General features: G+C 35.3%; 1 protein-coding gene across 5 annotated transcripts; it reads right to left on the bottom strand.

Annotated features, from left to right (window-relative positions):
- Positions 1-331: 331 nt before the first annotated feature.
- On the bottom strand, positions 332-26441 carry LOC101206525 (apoptosis-enhancing nuclease). 5 transcript variants are annotated; one of them, XM_031883947.1, is made up of 9 exons: positions 26196-26441; positions 25530-25581; positions 21280-21393; positions 9062-9213; positions 8860-8993; positions 8475-8686; positions 8177-8383; positions 7796-7876; positions 332-991 (listed from the first exon to the last, which is right to left on the bottom strand). In XM_031883947.1, the coding sequence occupies exons 3-9, from the start codon at positions 21318-21320 to the stop codon at positions 727-729; spliced, it is 1092 nt and encodes a 363-aa protein (XP_031739807.1). In that variant the 5' UTR covers positions 21321-21393; positions 25530-25581; positions 26196-26441; the 3' UTR covers positions 332-726. The 5 variants fall into 5 exon arrangements, with proteins under 5 accessions (XP_031739807.1, XP_031739808.1, XP_004142658.1 ...); XM_031883948.1 differs by lacking the exon at positions 25530-25581; XM_004142610.3 differs by lacking the exons at positions 25530-25581; positions 26196-26441 and adding an exon at positions 22117-22556 and having other exon boundaries at positions 8860-8954.

Raw genomic sequence — 26441 nt, forward strand, 5'->3', positions numbered from 1 at the left:
TACTTTGTATTTTCTTCCATTTATGTAAATTCCCCCAAATAAAACCCATGAAAAATAACAAAAAAACAAATTCTTTTTCTTTTTATCCAACAAATATTAGTTTGGTTGCATACACCAAAAACACAATTAACTAAAATAAACCCATGAAAGTTAATAGTTTCATAAAATTTTAAAATAAAACCCATAAAAATCCCCAACAAACTAAATGAAACAGAGATGGGGAGGAAGCGGGAAAGTATAGAAGTCAAAGAAGAGAAGAGAGAGCTTCAAAAATCTCCGACGGCTAGACGAAACCCGTTTCATGTGTAGATGTCAAAGAAAAGCATTAATCTTGGTAAATAAGCAAACTCTTCAAAGAAAAACATGGGCTATCGATGCCCAAACTGATTCACCCTTCAAAAACACCTTCAACAAAGCGCGTCCTTACGTTTTCAAAGTTCATTGTTTATATCAGAAAACAAACATCATAAGAGACCTAAAACACTACCATAAACTGGTAAGACACTTCCGATGTGGGAACTGCACCTTTACCGTATTAAGTCTTGAAAGGCTAAATAGATACAAAAGATAAGGTCATTCCCATTTTTTAACAAACAAGTCCGATGGGAGCGTTTCATCCAAGAACCTCCCTCCCTTCTCAACAAAATGAGAATTCTCTATACAAACTGCAGACACCACAATGATCAATGCCCTTTTCTTAGCAGCAAAAACAAAAATGATTGGCTCCTAAGTCTGCATAACTCGTCTGGAGTCATGACACCAACACTTAAAGTTTGATCTCGACATCTCATAAAGTTCATCTGGAGTCATCTTTTCAAGATCTTTTGCACTATGGGAATCAAGATTGGGAGCAACATACTGGATACAGGAAGGAGTAATTGACAGGGTCATAACTTGTCTATGGTGATCAAGACTACGCATTCTTTTATACAATCGCATTACTGAAACACAGTTTTCGTAAGGGTCGTGCCCATCTTGCCGAATATCATACCTGCAAAACCACAGCTCTCAGGGATCATCCTTAATGATAAAGAGAATATAATATATAACCCACCTATGAAGACAGCATTCTCCCATTATCCACATGATCAATGTTTCATCTTCGTCAAATTTTTAAATAATATGTGAAAAAAACCACTCTTCAAGGGTAAATGAATTTGATTCTTCAATGCGGAAGATGTAGAACGTTGGTTATTTACATTTCCCTTGAGAATTCTAATTTCAAATTCATTTCCTCAACCCTCACATAGCTGATTATAAGATAATAAAGAATCTATATTTGACTGTAAACATTCGATGATGATGTGTTGGATATTTTTTTCATTCTTGTGGATATCTAAGCAGCCTTAAACATATAGGACTAGCTCTATAAACATTAGAAATTAGGAACAAATAGACCCGTATGTCTCACCTATGCAAATGACCACCAACACTAAAACTCATGTATTCCAAAACATTTTAAAATCTACAGTTATTTCATTGGGCCAACCAAATACACGAAAAATAAGGACAGCGTGAGAGGTATTGGAGCATAACGATAAGCATTAAAGACCCAACATGAAAGATTTAATAAAAAATAACACACGCAAATCCATAATTTCATTGCTCACAAGACACTCTTGCTGCTCACTTAGATCCTCTCTAGTTGGTGGCTTTTGAATGTAACAAAAATTTCTGGGATGAATTCAAGCTTGAAATAGCTTTTAACTTGACTATAGGATTAAGCTTGAAAAAGATTTGATATCATTGTTAGCTACTTAAGCATCTTGGAGAACCACACCTCAAAAACCAGGTATTGGAGTGGGGCAGCCAAGCCACATAAGTACCATAATGATCATCCCATTTGAACAAAATCAATGTGGGACAAAGGCATCTCATACTACCTTAGTTCCTACTCTTAAGAGGAACAACAAAAACTTCAAAGACCAGTCTAGGGCTGATTGACACTAAAAAAAAAATAAAAGAAATTTTTTTTACTGAAAAATGAAAAGGGACTAATGCTCAAAGATACAACAACTCTCAAGAGATGGAGACAAACAAAGTAAACAAGAGACGGAGACGAACAAAGTAAACCAGACGAAGATAACACTGAGATGCAACAGAAAAAGCTCCATAATAGCAAACCCTTATAGTTCAAACAAGCCAACAATTGGAAGGCGTACAAAATCCCCAATTATAGTGATTTGTATAGAGTTTTACATAATTTTCCCTTTTTATTTTTTTGTTATTAAAAATATTGACAGTGACCGTTTTTTGCATAGTCCTAAAGTTTAGGTTTTGGCCAGGTGACATCTTAGTTATATTCACACCACTTTTGTAGACATTAATATAAATTTTTATTTTCGATTATTTTTGCTAGAAATAATGAGCTTAGATCATGTTGATCCCATGGGTAGCTAAGATTTACTTTACCCTAATTTTTATTCTTATGACATATTACACATTCTCCACAATACTTCTTAACATTCGCCCTCATTCTCTCCCAATACAATTTCCGGTCAATCTCTTATAGGTGCGCCAAAATCCAGAGTGGCCTCCAAGTACCGAATCGTGGTAAGTGTGTAGGATTGTGAGTATCAATGTAGAGGTTTTAGACAGCACCAACCTATCCTTATATCTTAACATATCTTGTTGTATAGAGAATTTACCCTCTTTACTTCCTTCCATCGTTTGTAGCTCTTCCATTATTTTGCTCAGTTTTTCATCCTCTTCGACTTCCTTCTTAACCACCAAAATGTCTACCAACGTTGGAGCTGTTATGCTACCAAGATGAACTGTAGATTCGTGACAAGGCGTCTGCTGCTTTCTTCTCCAATCCAGGTTTGTAGATCACCTCAAATGAGTGACCCAATAATTTAGCTACCCAATTCTGATATTGGGGTTGTATCACCCTCTGTTCTAACAAGTACTTCAAGGATTTCTGATATGTTTTCACAATAAATTTCCTCCCCAGTAGGTACAGTCTCCATCGTTGTACAGCCAAGACTACTGCCATTAATTCACTTTCATATACAGGCTGGACTCTATCTCTTAATGCCAACGTAAGGTTGAAATATGCAATGGGGTGCTTGGATTGGATGAGGACTGCTCCTATTCCACATCCAGATGCATCTGTTATTCCACATCCAGATGCATCTGTTTCCATCTCAAATGTGGCGCTAAAATTAGGCAACGCCAGAACAGGCAATGTTGTCATGGCATTTTGTAGTTGTTGGAAAGCCTCCTTAGACTCCTCAGTCCACTTGAACCCCCCTTTCTTTATCAGTTGAGTCAATGGTGCAGCAATGGAACCATAGTGTTGGACGAATTTTCTGTAATAACTGGTTAGGCCTAAGAATCCCCGTATCTCTCTTACATTAGTTGGTGTAGGCCATTCTTTGATTGCTCTAATTTTCTCAGGATCCACTTCTACTCCTCAACCCGAAATGATATTGCCCAAGTAATCTATACGTTCTCTTGCAAAGTTGCACTTCTTTTGATTCACATATAGCTCATTTTTCTCAAAATCTCCAGTGCCAATCCAAGGTGCTTCAAGTGATTTTCCAAATCTGCAATGTAGATTAATATATCGTCGAAGAACACCAATACCAACTTTTGCAAGAACAGTTTAAATACGAAGTTCATCAAGGATTGAAAAGTGGACAGAGCATTAGTCAATCCAAACAGCATAACCATAAATTCATAGTGTCCATCATGTGTATGAAATGTTGTTTTCTCTATGTCTTCTCCACACATTCTGAGGTGATGGTATCTCGCCTTCAAATCTATCTTTGAAAACCATTTCGCTCCATTTAATTCATCAAAAAGCTCCTCAATCACAAGAATAGGGAATTTGTCTAGTATGGTTACACTGTTCAACGCCCGGTAGTCTACACAAAAATGCCAACTTCCATCTTTTTTTCTTACCAACAGAACTAGACTAGAATATGGGCTATGGCTGGGACGAATTATCCCCGAGGTCAACATCTCATCAACGAGTTTTTCCATCTCTGCTTTCTGTTGATAAGCATATCTATAAGGTCGTACATTCACTGGATTAGTGCCTTGTTTCAAGTGAATATGATGTTCAATACATCTTTGAGGGGGTAGTGCCTCCGGTTAAGTAAAAACATCTCCAAATTTCTTCAACACCACAGATACTGCTTCTTGCACCGTTAATACTTCAATCCCATCCGCTTCTGTTGGTTCATAAACTCTTTCCATTGCTTGGCATTCGATTCGGAATCCTTGATCGGAATCATTCCACGTTTTAATCATGTTCCTGAGACCCACTCTGGACTTGGTTAAACTTGGGTCTCCTTTGATCACTATCTTTTCTCCTAGATGCATAAATGTCATTGTTAGGTTCCTCCAATCTACTTCTGTCCTACCCAGAGAGCATTCCCAACACTACATCCACCCCTCCCAATTCTAAGAGTAGAAAATTTGCTACCACTTTCCATCCGTTCAATTTGATCCCCACCTCTTCACGTATTCCTTTACCTTTCACCGCCCCACCCAAACCCAAAATTACACCATAATGTGATGTTGACTTCGTGGCTCCTTCACTATCTTTTCGAAGATGAAGTTATGCGTCGCTCCACAATCAATTAGATAACTTCTCACTTGCTGATCTTCCCCCTCACCTTCATCGTTCCCGGATTGGTTAATCCCACCACCGAATTAATTGATTGTTCAATAACAGTATCGTCTTTCTCTATGACTTCCACACATTTCAACTCTTTATCATTATCTTCCACTTCTACGATCTCAAATTCTTCATCATTAGCCTTGACCACATACATTCTCAACTCCCTTTGTTCTCTTCTCCTACACCTATGATCATGAGAATATTTCTCATTACAACGAAAACAAAGTCCATGTTCCTTCCTCGCCTGAAATTCCGCATCCGACAATCATTTCGACTGCCCTTCTTTCTTAACTTCTCCAGATGTAGTCCTCAGAGTAATCGTTCTCATCGGAAACATGTTTTCCTTGCTATCACTAATGTTCACTGTCGCATTATTCTTATTGTTGAAAGAATTTTGGGAAGGATACTTACCTCTAGCATACCCCGTAAAGTTAGGCTCATTCCGAATGATCTTCCGATTTTCCACGAGTTGAGCCGCTTGCATCATTTTAGTTAGGCTGACCGAAAGGCAAAAATCAACTTCCGCTTTAATCCAAGGAAATAAGTCGTTCATAAATGTTTCTTCCACCACTTTGTCCTGTAGATCGGATAAAGGTGCCATCAATTTATCGAATTGGTTACGATATTCCTCCACCATATCCTTGAGATTCGACCAATTGGTAAACTTTTCGAATTCTTCCTGCGCCCTATACCAGTTCTACGGTGGGCCCTCAAAACTAATGGTCGCAACCAACACTTTCTCAGCATTAGTCAATTTGTGTATCTGAAAAATACCTATTTGCACGGAAAAGCCATGAATCAGGATCTTCACCGTTGAATACCAACATCTCGACCTTCTTGAACTTATTCCTCTCATTCATTCCATCTTCTCCTTCAACCTTCCCGTCCTTTGTTTCATTTTCATGGCGCTTTCTTGTCGAGCCATCCCTCCTATTCACTATCGTCGATACTGTCTCTTGCACACTAGACACGACCATCTTCTCACTCATAGCGGTACGTTCCTTGGTGATCGATTCCATAAACATCATCAGCATTTGGTGAGTCTTTTCGTCTGTACGCTGATCGATGATAATTTTTCTTCCATCGCTAGAATTTTGCACACTTCTTTTCTCATCGATTGCATCTCTGATGGAATCCAGTAACTAATAGAATAGAACTTCTATTATTATTGTTATTAGATTCAATCTGATCTAGATTACACACACTAATATGATCAAATACTACAAATGAAACTCTCTTCTGTTATCCTATCTCTCAAGGAAGAACAGAAACCCTTTTCCTTCTCAATTTCTAACTGCCTTTCCCGCCCACACTTATTCTTTATTTATACTAACCTAACTCACGTGTTACTCTACACACATGTTGTGCCACTACCCTTCTTTCCTCTCCTACTATATTGATATAGTATTGGGGTCTATCAATCTCCTGATCATGCGCTTCCATTTTCTCCTCCATGCATGTTTGAACCATTGTATTCCTCTTGCCCAGAAAAGTTGGCTTTGATACCAATTTGATGGAACTCCTTTTGGAATTTAGTTATAGAAAATTTATTGCTTCAATTCGAAAGATGAATTACTAGGAAAAAATCACACGAAAAGAACAATCGAATTTAGGAGATCTCAATTTGGTCGACAATCTAACTCTCTCTCTGCTATCCTCTCTCTCAAAGAAGAGCATGAGCGAAATCTTCGTCTCTTTCTTTTTCCTTCTACTATATTGCAGTATGATAGGGGGTCTATCAGAAAGTTGATTTACTTATCTCACACTAGGCCTAACATCTCCTATGCTGGGAGCATCGTCAGTCAAATCATGCAAGCACCTTATGAGGATCATATGGAAGCGATTAATAGGATTATGAGGTATTTAAAAGCAACTCCTAGTAAAAGTCTGAGATTTAGGAAGACCGACAAAAGATGTATTAAAGCTTATATTGATTATGACTGGACATGATCTGTTGTTGATAGAAAGTCTACCTCATGATACTGTACTTTTGTGTCGGACAATTTTGTTACTTGGAGAAGTAAGAAGCAAGGAGTTGTGGCTAGAAGTAAAGTTGAAGTCGAATATAGGGCTAAGAGTTTGGGGATTTGTGAGATCTGGCTCCAAAAGGTGTTGTCAGATTTTTGTCAATACTATGAGGTCCCTATGAAGCTATTCTTCGATAACAAGGCAACCATTAACATTGCAAATAACTCGGTCCAACATGACAGGACTAAACATGTGGAGATTGACAGACTCTTTATCAAAGAGAAGCTTGATGATGGTAGCACCTGCATTCCTTACATACCCTCAAGTCAACAGACTGCTGATATCCTCACAAAGGGACTCCTTAGAAAAAAATTTGATTTGTGTGTTAACAAGTTGGGTCTTTATGACATTTTTGTCCCAACGGGAGAATATTAGAAATAATGGGCTTAGGTCATGTTGCCTATAAATATTTCCCCCTTTGTACCACTATTATTATCAAAAAATAGTAAGAAGGAAAATATTATAGTTTTTCTCCCAGTACTCAGATTTTCAAGTAAATTTGTGTGTTCTGTGTCTCTACTTTTAATAATTTTATTAATATAATTGCTTCTATTGAAAGAAAGAATATAAAAAAAACAAAATAAAACAGGGGCAGAACTTAAAGCTGCAGCTTGGTGTTCCCTTAAAAAGGAGTTCGTTAATTATTCCATCGAAGACATTTACCTTAATTGGGCTGCTTTTCTTTCACAACCTGCCTAATCCTAAGCTGCCTCAGTTTCAATGCATATTATACAGACCGATGCCCTCTACTGCTTTTGAAGCCTCAAAGGATTGCCCCCTGTTTTATTTTGTTTTCTGCACTCCCGAGTTTCTTGTTGTTTTCTTCCGGTCCCATACTGTTTTTTGGACCTTTGTACTAAGCTGATGCTTTTATTATTGTTTCTTTATTGTTTTGCTTGCTTGTCCTCAGGATATGATGTTTGGCGCTAAGGGGGTGTCAACCAAGTTGAGATGTCCGCACCTTCTGATCCCTCTAGGACTCCATTGATTACTACTTCTTTATGGCTCTCTTCGTATAACTCTCTTGTACTTTGAGTTCATATTAATAAAGAAGTTCTTGTCTCCGTTTCGAAAAAGAATATAAAAAATTGCTTATCATACTTTAAAGAAGTATGAATCATAGTTAATGTATCTTACCCCAAATATGCTCGAGTAAGGTACTTGAGAGAATGACTAACCAAATTTGTTTTCATCAATGGATGATATCTAGCCGTGTCCCTGCAAAAAAATATCAGGCAAAAGGTGTATGAATAATGTGCATTTAACAATAAAAAAACGAAACAAAAAGGAAAAATGATTAAAGAAAAAAGAGCAAAAATACGTTGGCTTCTCTCAATGGTGGGAATTATTTCCAGAGAAAATAATGTGCAAGGTTGAAAAGTAGTAGTTGATAGTGTTTTTCTTTCTTTTTTTGGTGCATCGATATTCAGTAGATCACTTCAAAGTTCAAATGGATTTTACTTTCAATAAAAGTGAACTAAACCTCACAAAATTACAAACCAAGTTAGTAAAAATCACCTCAACATATGATCGGGATAATTCAATCTCAGGCAATCTAAATCATGCTCCAAGTCATGGCCGACAAGAAGCTTAGCTTTACCACCATTCAATCTCAATCTCCCAATGGATTCTCCATTTAACAAGAGTTTCAATACTTTTTCCTGGACATTTTTCAGTGGCATGGCATACCTCATATGTTCTTCCTTTAGCCCAGTTACTTCATGCCTACAACATGACTGGGAAATGAGCATCTATAGGCTAGATTTTAAAAGCTAAAACCTTCTTTAGAGAACAAGATAATGCCACAGACAAGTACCTATAGTTCGTGATCGGTATTTGTGGTTGTACGAAAGTATTGAAAATCAATTTCTCATCTTCATCAACAAGGCATATCCAAACACAAATGTCCAGTGCACCATCACTTCCTCCACCAGCCATTACACAATCAATAGCTATTGCTCCAAGGCCTCGATCAGAACGATCTTCTTCGTAACAATCGGATAAATCAGTTGGTGGTAGACTTGTTCCCTAAAACAGAGCCCCAATCAAATTCTGAAATGCATGTATGATATCATAATAAATGGCTCAATTACTTGATATATAAAAATATAAACTACCCGAAACCTTTTTCTTTTTTTGAGAACTACCAGTAACCTTATTATTTATCATATATGATATATGATGCATAGAGAGCGACTTACTTGGTGAACAGGTGCTGTTATGCAGCAAATGTCTTGGTGATCACTGAGAGATTCCGGACCATCAAGTACTCTCAAACAAAGCCCACAACCTTGCTCTGAGAAAATTTTTGAACAATTTGATTTTGAAAGTGGACCTAAAAGACTGGAAATAATGAGATGGTGTTATGATATATTACCATAAAGATACACAAAACTATCTCACCCATTAGATGTTCTCTCAATGATTCAAATGATTTGCAGTGCTTTAGGCAGACTCCACATCTAGGCTGATGAACAGAGTGATATGAAACTCTCATATGCTCGATAAGATGCTCTTTCTTCTTATATTGCTTGTAGCATGCTGAGCATTTGTGTCTGTAAACAAAATGTACAATATAATGCTCACGTTCACAGCCAAGTACTCAAAATGAAAAAAAAATTAGAAACCATAGCAGAGGGTTAAATGAAAAGATGACAACCCTAAACATTCCATGGTCGTGATGGTAGTTTCCATGATAGCATTCTTCTTCATTAATAAGGGAATTCAAAAATTAAATTTAGCTAAAATATTAGAACAGTAAAATGTCAAATAAAGTACGGCCAGTCAACAACATTAGACACCGTAGGTGATTAAAGAATACTTATTAAAAGATGCACAAAATGAAATTCTCTCCAAAGACGTGTATACTTAATTGGGTCAGGATATTTTTGCTAGTGGAATTAATAAAAAGAAAAAAAGAAGTGTTTTGAAAATGTGTCATTTCCGAGTTATAACCATCTTCAGCTATTTGGTTGGAAAACAAAAGAAATTTTGCAGATAAGAGAAAAGATGTATAGAACATTCGGAATAGGATTAGATACTTTCCTTTTTGTTGCAAGAATGTAAAGCAAATAGCATTTCCCACCTTTTTTGCCTCTTTAAATTCTTGATGAATTGACGGAACTTTAGCAATTAAGAGCACACCCCATCCTAGCCTTGTGTGGATAAGGTCAATATAAAAATTATGATCCTATAATAGTCAATCAATAATCTATTTAGTAACTCAGTCTTCTTGAGATATATCATCCCCCTTTTATAATCATGGTCACCTATCACTTTGCATGAGACGATCAACATTGTCAAAAACATTTCTTAATAAAGTTGGCGATAAGATTACGCCAATACAAGTTTAAATCCTATTTTGGTCTCGAAACTTTGTACCTTGTTCTATTTTGGTCCCTAAACTTTTTTAAAAACGTATGCTTAAGCACTTGAGCTTTTAAAAAGAGCTTAGTTTGGTCCTTGCCATTAGGATTTCGTTAACTCTTTAACGGAATGAATGATGATGAAGTGGCTTCTACATTTGAATAACCAGGCACTAAACTCGTCATAGTAATTAAATTGATTAATTGTAGGAATGTTTATTTGCAATTTCGTAGAGTTTATTTTCTATATGGGTTGTTTTCAGTTTCATTTCACCTTACCATGGATGTTAACACCAATATGCGAGTTCTATTTTTCTATTTTTATATCTTGTGGGTATTCAAGCTAGCTTATGCGCACCTCGGCTAATCTTACATGACAACCTATCTGATCCTTCTATTTTATTTTTTTAATTCTACTCAAAGTTAAAGGATGCAGGAGACGGGGAGGAGATGTGAGAGAGTTGAGTTTTGGAGAAAAAAAGAGAGTTAGTTTTTTGGTTTATTTGAATCAAGTGTGTTGTTTATGTTTTTGTGTTGAAATAAAATATTTATAGAATAAATTAGCAAGAATCCTTGGTTATTTATCAATTTAATTAATATGATGAATCTAGAGTCTAGTCATCCAAAGATTAGAAGCCACCTCATCATTTTGTTAAAGAGTTAATAGAATTCGAACAACAAGAACCAAAGTAAGCTCTTCTTAAAAGTTCAAGGACAAACAAATATTTTTCAAAGTTTAAAGACCAAAATAGAACAAGTTACAAAGTTTAGGGACTAAAATAGGATTTGAACCCCAATATTTATTTTGTTCTTTCCTTTCCCAAACACTTTCTTTAATTTGCTTTATACCAAGGCATTCCCTTTAGGCGGCAAGAAGAGAGTTAGTAAAAAAATGTCCTTGATTATTACTAAGAGCACCATTGTACTCAGAATATTGACAACTAAAAGGAAGAGAAAAGACATTAGTAATTATCGTGTCCTAGGCCTCTTGATGCTAAGATCCTACCACCAAGGTTTTTTATTGACAAGATAAAGAATATACCATTTCCCATACAACACCACATTCAACCCTCCATTTAATCCCAAAACCTTTCTTTGACAACATCTTATCCAAGAAGTTCCAAACAGTCATAGACCATGAAAATAAAACTCAAAATGAAATCTTCCTGTTTACGCCTCCTATAATCTTCTATAGCCTTATTAATTATAAAAACTTGATCCAAAATTTGATGATCTGCTACTCAGTCTCCCAAACAATATGAAAAAATATTGTGTAGAACCATCCACTAAATCTTTACAGTAATCTTATAAATACCCCTCGGCTTTTTCCACTAGCAAAATACAGCATGATTTAACGTCATTGTTTGCCATAGAAACATCATATTATCTAGAATTTGTACCTACAACAATGATAATGATGCAGTAGGAATAGGGTATTATGGTCAAATCTTTAATCTATTAGGATTAGGATTAGTTTCTTTTATTAATTAAGATTAGAATTAGTTTTCTTTCAATTATAAACAGAATATTTGCCTTCTTGTATTCACAACTTTTAAAACATTAATAAAATTCTCTAATTTGGTATACATCAATTTTGGTATCAGAGCAGCCGTCTAGGCCAATGTTCACTGTCATCGGTGGAAGACCAAGAAACTCTTCATGACACCGATCACAAGAGGGAGCTTTGTGAGTTGTGCTCATTGCCACAACACACATCTAAGAAGGGGGAACCCTTGAAATTACAAAAAAACAAAAAAAAAATTCACCAAAAAGATTGGAAGAATGGACTATTACTGCTCAAGGAAGACGACGAAGAAAAAGTACAGTAGTTGGTATAGGCTAGAAAGTCAAATTTACTCCCAAAAACAGTATTGGAATTCTGGTTCAAGTGATTCAGAGGAAGAATTCAACATAATAATTTCAACATAATAATTTCACTCGTGCTTGATTTTCTCAAAGAACCTATCATTATCCACATTTGAAATTCTAATGCATTTTAGAACATAATAACAAGACAACATTGTCAACAAAGAGCAATCCAATCAAACAGGTTTCTCAACAAATCGATTTAAGATTGGGAGTTAGATGATCCATAAAATGATTGAGAGCGTGAAAGAAATTATTATCACCAACATCGAAGAACACCCATGAATCATTCCAACACAAATTTGGAGGTCGAAACATTTTCAAGAAAACAAAAATATTCAAATTGTTAGGGTATGTTTGGGGGAGGGGTTGGGTTATGTAACCCAACCCATGTTTGGAGGAAGGGTTATCATAACCCTAGTTTTACCCTTAACCCCTCTCCACAACCCTTTCTTAACCCTTTCTCAATCCTTCCTCAACCCTTCTCCAACCCTATCTCAACACTTATTCATTTATAATTAATTCATTTATTTTAAATACTATTTTTTTCTCATTTATAGTTTTATATACATTATTAAAATTTTAATTTCTTCCTTTATTCTTGAATTAGATAATTCATTGTAAATTACACAATTAAAATTTTAATTTAATTACCTTCAATCAAGTCTATGTTAGATGTTCTAACACATCAATATATTTGTGAAATTAAGATTTTGATATCAATCTCAACTTTATTGTATTTTGTTAATTAGCTTAAATATCTAAGGAATATCAATTCAATAAAAAAAACAATGGTACAATTTTAACAAATTACCATAAATTGATTACAACCATGAGCAAACTATAAGGACTATTTGATAAAATTAAAAATTAGTGAGGACTGTAATTTCAACAAATCTTCAACAAATGGTGGTTTGTCTATATTTCGTCACTTTCATAATGTTATTTTGGTTATTAAATTAAGTTTTGTTAAATTAACATAACAAATCTTTTGTTATAGAGATGGTAGATTCATGTTTTTTTACCTAATCATTATTGCATGATGACTAAAATAAATATTTTGAAAGTATATAAACCACTGTTAAAAATTATAAAAATTAAAGTTGATATTTTAAAAGTAGTCTAAAATAAATTGAAGAGAAACCTAAAACTAGATTCATTGTAATTTCCCACGAGAAAACAAAACTAGAGTTGGTAAAAGCCTTGATTGTTATTTTCTGTTTTCAGAACTTCATAATTTCGATGGTTATTTGCACTTATTTACATGTTTATGGATCACGTGTCACATTCATAAAAACCAATTTATTGAAACGTAACGTTACTTACAAAATGTTGAAAATGAACGTTGTAGTTAAATAAATTAAGGCAACTTATTTTACAAAATCTAGGACAATTTGGTAAATTAAATAAATGAAATTTGTGTCATTGAATTTAGAATATGAATTAAAAAAAAAATTATTCACACCTAACGACTACTTAGAAGAGATTGAAAATGAATGTCGTATTTAAAGAAATTAAGGAATTTTTTTTACGAAAACTAGGACGATTTGGTAAATTAAATATACGAAATTCTTGTAATTGATCTAGAATATGGTTTTTTTTATAAAAAAATTGCACAAAGGTTGAAAATGAACATTGTATTTAAAGATATTAAGGCAAATTATTTTACAAAAACTATGACAAATTGATAAATTAAATATACAAAATTTATGTATTACATTTATAATATGAATTTTTTTATAACAAAATTTATCCACAAGTAAGGATTACTAAAAAAATGTTGAAAATGAGCGTCGTATTTAATGAAATTTAGGCAAATTATTTTACGAAAACTAAGATGATTGAGTAAATTAAGTATAGAAATTTGTGTATTTGATCTATAATATAAATTTAAAAAAATAAAAAATAAAAAATATCATAACACTACCCATATAACCCTTCCCCCAAACATATCATATTATAACACTACTATAACCCTACCCACATAATCTTTCTCCCAAACACATCTTATCGTAACACTTTTTTCATAACCCTTCCTCCAAACACATCTTATCATAATCTTAGATTTATCATAACACTGGTTTATCATAACTCTAACCCTCCATAACTCAACCCTTCCCCCAAACACACCTTTAGTGATATACTAAGAAGCACGGACACGAACACGACAGGACAGGACATAGCGATACGCCAATTTCTAAAATAATAGGATACAGACACGTTGGGGATACACTATTTTTTAAAATTAATTTTTTTATAGTATATGTAAATTTGTAACAAAATACTAAATGTTCCTCATTTCCTAAAAAAAAAAAAAAAAAAACTAAATGTTCTTCACTAAAAAAAGCATAAAATGTCATGGATGGGGATGAAAGAAGGGAGGGAAAGTGCACAACAAGGAGATTTGAGGGTTATGTTAATGTGTATAATATTTTTATATTTTGTGTCTTTATTAAAGTAACTGGGCTTGGGCTAGGGCTAATATACACATTAATAAAGTATAAAATATTATTATTATATTAACGTTAAAGTAAGTGCGCTTGCCAGTTTGGGCTTCACCTAAAAATTGCAATTGGGAGTGTCCAGACGTGTCCGAAAAACAAAAAATAGAAAAAATAGAACATGGAATTTGGCGTATCGGACACGTGTCCCCAACGTGTCTGGACAAATCCGTGTCCCCCAAGTGTTTGACACTAATACCACCTCTAATATGAAGTGTCTGTGCTTCTTAGGTGATATATAATTAAATTGGCCTTCAACCACTAGCTTAAGTTTTTTGGTTAATTGGTGATTCAAGATGGTATCAAATCGAGTGGTCTAGGGAACCCCTGTGTTCAAGCCCCTGCATTGTTGTTTCCTCTCCAATTAAAATTGATTTTCACTTGTTGGGCCTTTCAAATATTTCAAGTTTACATATGAGAGGAAGTGTTAGTGATATATAATTAAATTTTCCTTCAACCACTAGCTTAAGTTTTTTAGTTGAATTGGTGGCTTAAGAACCAAAGTTCCTTTGCTTACACTCAGGTTCTCGAGCAAAAGAACCATCACCTTTTGGAAGTTGAACGTTCTCTTATGTTGTCCACTTCTCTTCCTTCCTATCTTTGGGGTGATGACGTGCTCTCTCATCAACCGCATGTCTTCCCGTGTCCTTTACCTCTAGAAACCGTTAGATTGTCTCAAAGAATCTCACCCCTCCACCCATCTCGTTCCTGATGTTCCCCCTCGGGTGTTCGGATGCACAGCCTATACTCATAGCCATGGCCTTAACCAAACTACATTCACTCCTCAGTCTCAGGCTTGCATGTTTGTCGGGTATCCTCTGCACCTTCACGTAAGTGCTTTGTAAACATGGATATCACCTTTATTAAGGATTGTCTTTTCTTTCCATCAGCCTACTTCAGGGGGGACTGTTAGTGAAGAGTCTAACTATATGTTTCCGTTAGAGTCTACTTGTACTTTTCCTACTGTGGCTACCTTACCTATGGCTACCTTACTTGACCCCTAGTCCTCACAATACAGTCCTACCCACAAATCAAGTTCCCTGGAAAACTTACTATAGGAAGAATCTCACAAAGGAAATTGAGTCTCCTGCTATTCAGATGGCTCCAGTCTAAGGTTCTAAACCAATAAGGGAACAAGGTATGACTAATTCCACTAACTCACATAGTTATAACAGAATGAGGGAGAATGACAGACTCGAGATAAATTCAACTGACTCAGATACTGACAGTAAAGCAGGTTAGAATGACGAGTCTGAGATAGTTGTTCCTGAAGATATGGATGAGCAGGGTTGTATTGATGGGGTCATTATACAGAGAGGACATGATTGATGAGAATGAGGTTGTTGTTGAACATATTGAAAACAAAACTAACTCAGGCCATTCAAAAAATATCAGTAGGTATAATCCATCTATTGATCTTCCTATTGCATTGACGAAAGGTACTAGGTCATGTAGAAAGCACACTTCATCTCTAATTATGTGTCATATGAGAATCTCTCACCACAGTTCAGAGCTTTTATTACAAGTTTTGACTCTACCACAATATCCAAAAGTATCCACCTTGCCTTAGAGTGTCTGGAGTGGAAAGCTGCTATCATGGAAGAAATGAGAGCCCGAGAAAAGAACAAAAGCGAACACTTTTGGAATGGGTGTTTACCAGATGCAATGGGACACAAGACTATCAGATGCAATGGGTGTTTACATTCAAGTACAAAGAAAATGGTACCTTGACAAACATAAAACCATGCTAGTTGCAAAAGGATTCACTCAGACTTATGGGATTGACTATTCTGTGATTATTTCTCCTGCTGCAAATTTAGACACTGTTAGAGTTTTGTTGTCTATTACATATAATAAGGATTGGCCACTATATCAACTTGATGTTAAGAATGCATTCTTGAATGGAGATTTAAAAGAGGAAGTGTACGTGACTGCCCCCAAAATTTGAAGCTCAATTAAATAATTAGGTTTGCAAGCTTTGGAAGTCTTTATACGGGTTGAAACAATCACCAAGATCACGGTTTGAAAGATGTTCCACTCTCATCAGGTCTCAGGGGTACAATCAGGGGCATTCCGATCACACCTTGTTCACCAAAGTTTCCAAGACAGGGAAAATTGCAGTATTGATTGTCTATATCGATGACATTGTGCTATCTAGGGACGATACTAATGAGATCATTCAACTAAAGAAGAAGATGGGGTTTGATTTTGAGATCAAAGACTTGGGAATTCTGAAGTACTTTCTCAGGATGGAGATTGCTATATCCAGAGAAGGCATCTTAGTGTTCCAAAGAAAGTACAACATTGATTTATTAGCTGAGACGGGTATGCTAGGATGTCGTCCTGCTGATACACCCATTGAGTTCAATGCCAAACTCGGAAATTCAGGTGACAGGGTTCCTATTGATAAAGTGAAATATCAACATTTGGAGGCAGAGCTGATTTACTTATCTCGCACTAGGCCTGACATTGTAAGCACCGTCAATCAATTCATGCAAGCACCTTATAAGGCCCACATGGAAGCGGTTAACAGGATTTTGAGGCATTAAAAAGCAACTCTTGGTAAAGGTCTGAGATTCAAGAAGACTGACAGAAGATGTGTTAAAGCTTATACTAATTCCAACTAGACAAGATCTATTGTTGATAGAAAGTCTACCTCAGAATACTGTACTTTTGTGTAGGGCAATCTTGTTACTTGGAGAAGTCAGAAGCAAGGAGTTGTGGCTAGAAGCAGCGCTAAAGCTGAATACAGACTATGAATTTGGGGATCTGGCTCCAGAAGGAATTGTCTGATCTTTGTCAAGACTATGAGATGCCTATAAAGCTATTCCACAATAAAAAGGCCACCTAAGCATTGCCAATAACCCGGTCCAACATGATAGGACTAAACAAGTGGAGATTGACAAACACTTCATCAAAGAGAAGCTTGATGATGGTAGCATCTGCATTCCTTACATACCCTTAAGCCAACAGATTGTTGATATCCTCACAAAAGGGCTCCTCAAACAAAGCTTTGATTTGTGTGTTAGCAAGTTGGGTCTTTATGACGTTTGCGTCCCAAATTGAGGGGAGTGTTAGAAATAATGGGCTTAGGTCATGTTGAAAGCCCAAGGGTAGTTACGTAGTTTACTTTACCCTATTTTTTATTCTATTAATTAGACTCGTGTTGTTTATAAATATGTTAGACCCCCAATACTGCATACTTCTAAAAGAAGGGGCAGAAAAGGGAATTGAAAGCTCGGATGGTAACTCAGAGAGCAAAGAGAGAAAAGAAAACATCATAGAGGCCCACTGTGGGTAATGGGTATTTATAGAGAATGTTTCGGGATTGCTGTTTTTAGATTTTATAGTCTTTTTGGTGAAAGCTTTCATAGCCTTCATAGGAGAAGTTTCCAGCCTTCTCAAAGGTGCTGGACATTATTGTTATTATTGTTTTCTAGACTTTTGATATCAGGTTGTGTAAATTTTGATCTTTATTATCAATATAGAATATCAGAGTGCTGTCTTTGTTTGTCTTGTTGGGGATTTTTCTGCTTTTCAGGTTAAGAATCCTAACAAAATATTTCCCCTTTATACCTTTATGAATATTAGAAAATAAAATTATCAGCACCGTGGTTTTTCTCCTTTTACGAGGGTTTCCACATAAGATTGTGTTTCATCTCTACTTTTAATCAAATAAAAACATCTATCAAGAGAACTATCAAAAGAGAGAGACTAAACCCTAAACCCTAAACCCACAAACAAAATTATTTGAAGAAAAGTGAAAACATAATTCCAGTAGGCTACCAAACGACAAGGGAGATGCCGTATATCAAATCAAACACTTTTGGATCCTTCATTGGCAAAGCGAAAGAGAACGAACAGAAAATTTTGACCAAGAAGGAAGATGAAGAAGATTACTTGACTGACAAGGGAAATAAGTGGAAGACAGCTGACATCCCCTTCAAAATCGTTCACAAGATTGAAGAAGATGAAGCAACAGTGTGAGATGAACGATTTTGTAAAAGTTGTTCCCAAATTTTTCCTTCTGACCCAACCAAAAGGCACATTACCAGACCCAGTTCCATAACTATTTTCACAATTCATCCATCCATTTTACTTCTTTTAACCCAACCCAGATGACCCAATCTACAAACAAAATTTTGGTCTTCTCAGCCCATGAACCACACATCTTTACCCAAAAATCATCTCCAAACCCAGCTTGATTTTGAAGTCCATCTAATATTAATACAATCTGTCATCTGGCCTATATTGAAACCTACCGAGGAAATAAAAAACCAACTCCAATTGAACTTTCATCACACTTACAAAATGTGCTTTAATTCATTTTGTCGTGGTGGACAAATTCAGTAAAATGGCATATTTCATTGCTTGCAAGAAAACTTCAGATGCTCTAAACATTGCTAATCCTTTTTTTTAGAGAAATTGTCAAGATACATGGAATTCTAAAATCTATAGTCTCAAACAGAGATTCAAATTTATGAGCTTCTTTTGGAAAAGTCTTGGGAAAAAGTTTGGAACAAGCTTGAAATTCAGCACAACTAGCCACCCACAAATGGATGCCCAAACTGAGGTCACTAACATAACACTGGGAAACCTACTTAGATGCGGTTTCCTAGATGCCTTTCAAGCGACAAACCAAGGTGCCTTTCAAGCGACAAACCAAGGTAATGGGACACTTGCCTAGCTCAAGCCAAATTTGTTTACAATAACATAAAACAAATCAACAAGGAAGTGTCCATTTTAGATAATCTATGCTAAACTCCCCCATCTCACTTTTGATTTTACTGATCTTCCATCTACAGTTGATCTTAGTGAAGAAGCGGAGCATATGATGGACAGAATACAACAACTACCTCAAGAAGTAATAGACTACCTAGAAAAGTAAATGCATCCTACAAAACTAAAGCTGATGAACATAAAAGATTTCGAAGTTTCCAACCAGAAGATCTAGTCATGGTTTAAGAAGCACGAACACGGATATGAGACATGGACACAATGACACCCCATTTTTTAAAAATCTAGGACACGACACGACAAAGACACGTTTATTAAAAAGTACTTTTAAAATATATATATATCATCTTTATAGTAAAAAAAAATCATAGTAAATGCATTGATGCATTTATATGCTTAAAAAACTTAGCTTGATGTATCCTACACTCAAAAAGCTTGATGTATTCTATACTCAAAAAGCTTGATGTATTCTATACTCAAAGGTTATTATTATTGTCATATATGTGTCTTTTTAGTCTACTTAACAAGTGTTCTATGTATGTCCAATGCATTTACTGCACTAACAAGTGTTCGATAGGTGTCCACCAAGTATCGGAGTGTCCAAGTGTCCGACATGTGTAGGACACAGACATGCTATCCAAAGTAAAGTGTCCATCCTTCTTAGGTCATGGTGTTTCTAAAAAAAACAAGACTTCCAGCAAGCGTTCACTACAAACTGTCCAAAAAAACATGGACCATTTTGAGTTATCAACAAAATTGGAGAAAATGCCTACCAGCTTTACCTACCAAAGACCCTAAACATCAGTTCCACTTTCAATGTAGCTGATCTGACCCCTTACTATGCTCCAGATGAATTCAAGCTCACAACATAACTCGGGACGAGTTATTCTTTGTAAGGGGAGGAAATATGATAGAGGGGCATTTTGGGAATTCTACCTTTTGTTGAATTGTCTTTAAAAATTCATGTTTTAATTTTAGTTTAAGTGTGTTCCAGCACTTTTCCCCTTCGGTCTATTGAAGGGGGCCTAGGTTAGTTAGCTAACTAGGTAGTTAGGTGTGAACAAACCTTATCTCTTGGATCTATTTAAGGGATATCTTATCTCTCTCATTACACACAATTAATAAAAAATCTCTCCAAGATTTACTCCAAGATCCTTGTCTCCATTAGATAAAGGTTAGAAGTATGAGATAACAAGCTTTGCTTTTCAGACAGGGTTGCTTCTCCATGATACGAGTCAACTGTCAAACTGTTAGCAATCTTATTTTTTATATAGCCTTGGTAGACAATGGCCAGACTGCCACTAATTCGGACAATATCTCCAATATGATAATCACCATTAGAAAAGAGGATCAGTCCACCATACTTCTCGAGGCTGAAGAGGATGGGAGGTTGATCATGGCTGGAAAAGAACCTGAGCAGTCATTTCGTACTTTTAGGTTTATATTCTCATAATACCATCCTTATTTCTTGTAAGCATTTTTAGGCCAGTTCAACAAACTGCCACCGGCATTTCCTAATGTTTGAAGGATTACATGTCCCATTTATCAACTGGTAGTCCTAAAACTTTATCTACCCCTATTGGATAGTACACCACTAGAATTAACAACAAAAAAAAGCCAAAAGGTAAGGGATTACAAAAGAGCTCTCCAAAACACTCCTTATCAAGGAAGGGATTCCAACTAACTAAGATGTTACCAAGAGAATAGTTAAAAAAAAAAAAAATTGATACAGAAGGCCAAAGCAACATGAAAGAAAAAAGAAGAGGATCACTGCATTGGTATAAATCACAAGATCAAAAACCTCTTTGAAAGCCCAAATGTATGGTTGATGTTGACGAAATTATCGTCTTCATCAAATACAAAGAGGTAATGTCAAGCATGGATGTGAGAAAACATGAAATAAACAACATTGATTCTCTTGAGTTCCACTAAGAATGACACTTCTGACGGAGTCATGCGGTGAGCACAGAGCAAACTAAGAATGACACTTCTGAAGCAATTTATGGACATTAAAGACCAAAAAACAGAGGAGGACAACAGGTATGTTGTTTTTACTTCATGTCGATCTGTAAAAACCAAACAAACAAAAACAAGGAAAGAATATTGGCAATTAAGAAACCTAAAAATAACATAGTAAGGACGAGAATGTGACCTTAGGCTTGGTGTCTTGAGAGGGTCATGATCAGAGTCCATGTCAATCCAGAAGTGTTAGTGTGTGTTCCTCTCCTCTGGAATTTAGGGTACCCGCCTGTACTTTTCAATAGACCTAGTATACAATGATGTAGAAAACATAACCATTAGAAACTTTAACAAGCAGAAGCTATTGCAAACAATTACTAAGATAAACTAAAAATCTTTAATTAAAAGGAAAAAAAAGAACAGTTTTGATGCCTCATGCTAGAATGTCAAACTTTACTTCTTTCAAAAGTATCAACCATCACTTAATCTTTTATCACAAAAAAAGTATCGAAGAAAGCAAAAAATGAATACAAAAATACTCAATCAGCAATGCCCATATCCTTTTAAATTCATTTTCTTTCAAACATTCATAAACGAAACATCTGTTTCCAAATTAGCAAATTCAATCAAAGATTCATAAAAAAGAAAAAAAAAACCATTCTATCTTTTCAACAATTGCATGTATAAAAAATTTAAAACAAACGTACCTCCAATTCAAAATCAATCAAAACATTTTATTTCAAATTATCCAAAACAATAAACATACTTCGGAAAAGAATTTCGATCAACTTCAGATCATACAAAACACATTTTCAAACAATCAAAATATTCTTTCAAACGTTTTCTAAATTAAAACAATCAAAACATAATTAGGCCAAAATTTATCGTTCAGAAAGGATGTGGAAATTGCTAAACTTGCAGTATGTCAACTTCCTAGAATTCTAAACAATTAAGACAATGCTTGAGGCTAGAACTCAGTTCATGAGAGAGAGCGTTGAGAGGGGTATTCTACCCAAAATAAACCATAAACCTTAATCGATGCCTTCGAACCAGTCCAAATCTAGAGAGTCAATGCCAAAACTCGTCGAGAAGGAGAGAAAAAAGGCTCTGGTGGGTCACTATCGAAGCGCCGACAATCGTGCTTGTCGGATCTGTTTTCTTATGCGTCCGCAGTGAAGCCCCTAGTGTAGGTATCGCTGAACCGACTTCTGGGTGATTTTGCGGGAAACTTTCACTACAGGGTGCAGTCTATTGAAAAGTAGCGACATATCGATCGCCAAAATGAGATGCTATAGAAACAACGAGGGTGAAGATTTTCTCCACGAAAAATAATCATTATCATGGATATATCGTTTTAAGGATGAATCGACAAAAATGGATATATAAAATATATATACATATCGTCAAAAGATATTGAAGATATTGATCTAGTGCTAGAATGTTATTTATATTTGTTAAAGTTCTTGTTCTATTTCTATCACACCCCTCCCACACCACCTTCTCCTAGCTGAAAGAGACCGTGAAGCCAACAAAACAAATATCCTTCTCCATCTAAGGATATTTTGTCACGCCCCCTCCCAAGCCACCAACTCTTAACCTAAGAGGTGATGCAATTAGTCAATCGATATCGCAACTTACCTCAACGACACCTATCGACCCTAAACTTACCTCTCACTTAAAGTAGATAACACATTGAAAACATAAAGGACATTCAACCACTAAACAATATAACATTACTTAAGTGAAACCCAAAATTACATAATATTAAATATCACGAGTCTGATATAGACATATATACAAATAACTAACATCAAAGTTAAATTTAACAGACTCGAACACATCATGATCAAAACTTCAAGCTTACAAACAACCCAAAAGACTAACTCAAAACAATATATACGGAATGAGACTCAAAACTATGACACTAGTAGATCGACAAATGGAGACAGGTATCAGTTTCATGATCTCTACCTAGAAGTTAGAAAACATTTGAAGCGTGAGCTAAATAGCCTAGTGAGTAACTAATGAAATAACTAAAACATGCTTAAATCCATGTTATGAGTAAAACAGTTAAAACATAACTCAAGGTAAACTTGCAAATGTCCATCTCAAAATATTGTTTTTAAGCATTTGCTTTGTCAAAATGATTTTTGAAATAATAAGACTTAATCTTCTCTTTCATGTTATATTGTATACCTCTATGTATCAATCGAGACGAATAAGTTAGGCGTGCAAACCTTATCTCGTGATACGATACTTACAAGACGAATAACCTAGGCATCAATAGTACCATATCCTGTAGATAGCTAGGAAATGGAAAAGCTAGGTGTACGTGGAGGCCCTCATCTCAAACCTAGTCACAAATGGTGGAAAAACTAGGTATCTACTAAATACCCTCACCATAGGACCTCTATGCACAAGAACTATAGTACCCTCGTAGGGTTGCTATTTTGTATCTTATAATAAACTCGGTATAGACTTAAAACATTCAAATCATATACTTATGGAAAGCTTTATTCACCAATCACAAATCATACTTAAACTTGCATACTGAAATAGCTTTGCATGCCTTAACAACAATCTTTCACTTTCAAAATAATTTCCATACTTATAAATATTTTCTAAACTCATGCTTAAAAGATAATATTTCTTAAAGCTCACTAGCAAACACTTACTTTGAAAGCATGTTTGTAAAACAATTAGCCTTAACAAATTAGAAACTAGTTTATAAAATATTTAAAAGTCACAAATACTTGTTTAACCCTCCAGTCTATAGATTTGCCAAGTACTTTCTTGTCTTGAAAATTGAGAATTTTAACTTAAATTGATATTCTAGAATCAGAAATTATGAAACCAAACTCCAAATATTCCAAAAACTTCAAAACTTGTCAAAAATTGAGAATCAAGGCACTGCTAGCCGCATGGCCTGGACGACAGGTATGCACGCGTGCGCGCAGACCATCAAGGGATCTGGTCGTGTGCTTGTCATGCGTGTCTGGCCTTTCTGCATGTGGGTGTGCTGCACATAACGCCTCACCTTGCCGCATGCATGGCCTATCGCATAGCCTTGTGTCATGATCATACTTGTCCAGGACGTTATTTACCTATGGTTGTATGTCCAAATACCCTTGATTTATCTTATCTTTATGTCTTATGTTTAGTTTAGCTAGTTGCTTTTCTTTTTATAGAATAAATTTATAGCGTGACATTTCGGCTTTTTCATATGCAAGTCTATCAAAGCTGAAAAAGTTCACAATGTACTATAGGGGAGATATAGTAGTTGAATCATCGCCTGAGCATTGACGCACTCTTTTCAAGCAAACCTTTTTCCCTTGCAACTAACAGCCTTCATTGCATATTGTAACGCTTATTTCAATGAATTTCCTTCTCTCTCACATTTTCTAAAACATTTTCTCAAGAACGTGACAAGAGGTTGAATCGAACCGTGAGTTTGTCTACAATTTTTGAATTTTGATCGGTTGACTTGTTGATTAGATCAAACAAGTGTTGCATAATCGCTCATCCCAAGTTTCAAAGGTTGTGATTGTGACAAGTGGTATCAGAGCCAAATTGGCTAATTGATAGTTGAAACATAAAGATGTCGACTACAAAACAAACGGGTAAGGCCCATAATGAACGATTGGTAGGAATCGAAGAGCAGATGCTCCACTTGGTGGAAGTTTTTGATTCCATCCATTTCTTAGAAAAGCGACTTGAGGAAATTTCCAAGAAAGTCGATGCTATTACGGTGGTGACTAGTCATCTCGACAGATTACCTATACAATAATTGTTTACTAGAGTTAACACTCAAGAGTCACAAATTGTAAGAATTGAAAACGTCATCTACAAGCGTGGAGATAGTTTGTCGGGCTCTACTGCCCACAATTTTCGAAAACAACTTCGAAAATCTATTCCATGTTCAAGACCAACCAAGATGTATAACTTTTAATAAAGAATCTTATAAGCATGTTATCGAACCCAATGGTAGTCGTGTAAAATATTATAAGAAAAACAATACACAGTTCCTCAGAAAACGTCTTGTAATCTGGCTGAGATAGAGTTTCTCATATCCTCAGCCCTTGAAAGGTCAGAGTTTCACATGCTCTTGCCATTGACGAGACAGAGTTTCGCATGTACTCGTCATTCTTTGTCAGCTTTGTATAATACTTCTCACAACATTTGCATGCTAACATCACCGAGAGTCTCTACTAATAGAGGGTACTCAAAAAACATGTATAACTTCCAAGACACCAGTTTATCTAAACAAGGTTCAAGAACACTAAATAAACTCTTTAAAGACATGCTTTGCAAACATTTCATAAATATAAAGTTGGAAATCTATCCATCATTCATCAAGACAACCCAAAACATAATATTTCCATTAAGCAACAATTTATACTATAAAATCAGGATTCATAGCACTTCATTTTTTTTTTCACTCACAGATCACGACTCAGCTCCTAATGGTTTATAGACTCGGCCTATTTCCTCTTGGCTGTCAAATAAACAAAACTGAGCATTAGCACCTTAATTAGCCTTGTCTTACAAACCAACTCAAAATGATGCTCAAAAGACAACTTATCAATCTAAAACTTAGATACAAAAAAACATTTTATATTATTTTTTCTGGATTCAACAACCTACTTTCAAACCCCCATAACTTCCTCAATATTTAACCAAAATTACTGTACTATACACTCATCTCTTCATTTGGAAACCCTCTACAACTTACTTGAAGGAATAGAAATGAGATTTCCCATGAATTAGCATAGAAATTGACCGAAACACGAGTAAAGAAAACTCGCATCTTCTTCTTACTTTCAAATTTGATCCTGAAATTAAACCTACTTTCCGTCATTTTTTGTTCATAAATTTCTTCATGAAAGTTGTAGGAAATTTAACAAGCTTTCTAACCATACCAAATAGAGCTCTAACTCAAAGAGTACAATTTAGAATACTAAAAAAGCTAGAGATTTTATGAATTCGTTTTAAAATTATGTGACCCAACTTCTTCTACAAAATTCATCAACTAAATTTGAGTATTTGCTCGAACTTCCTTCACAACACTTATTGAAAAATGAGTTAACTTTAAAATAAAACTAAACTTACCTCTTAATTCATCGTGAGAATCTCAAACCAACACAAAACCCAAAGATTGTCCATAAGCTCCAAGCTTCTGTCATGGCTGCCACTTTCTTCACACCTTTCGTCTTCTTTTTCACCCAAAAACACAACCTTCTTCTACCTCAGACCTCCTACAGACTCATCCTTCAACTCTCTCTAAAAAAAGTTTAGTTGAAAAAAAAATGAGTTTGGCGGTACAGAGTAATTTGTTTCTTCTTCTTTTTTATTTAT

Source organism: Cucumis sativus, chromosome 4 (genome assembly GCF_000004075.3).
Source record: "Cucumis sativus cultivar 9930 chromosome 4, Cucumber_9930_V3, whole genome shotgun sequence".
Lineage (NCBI taxonomy): Eukaryota > Viridiplantae > Streptophyta > Magnoliopsida > Cucurbitales > Cucurbitaceae > Cucumis > Cucumis sativus.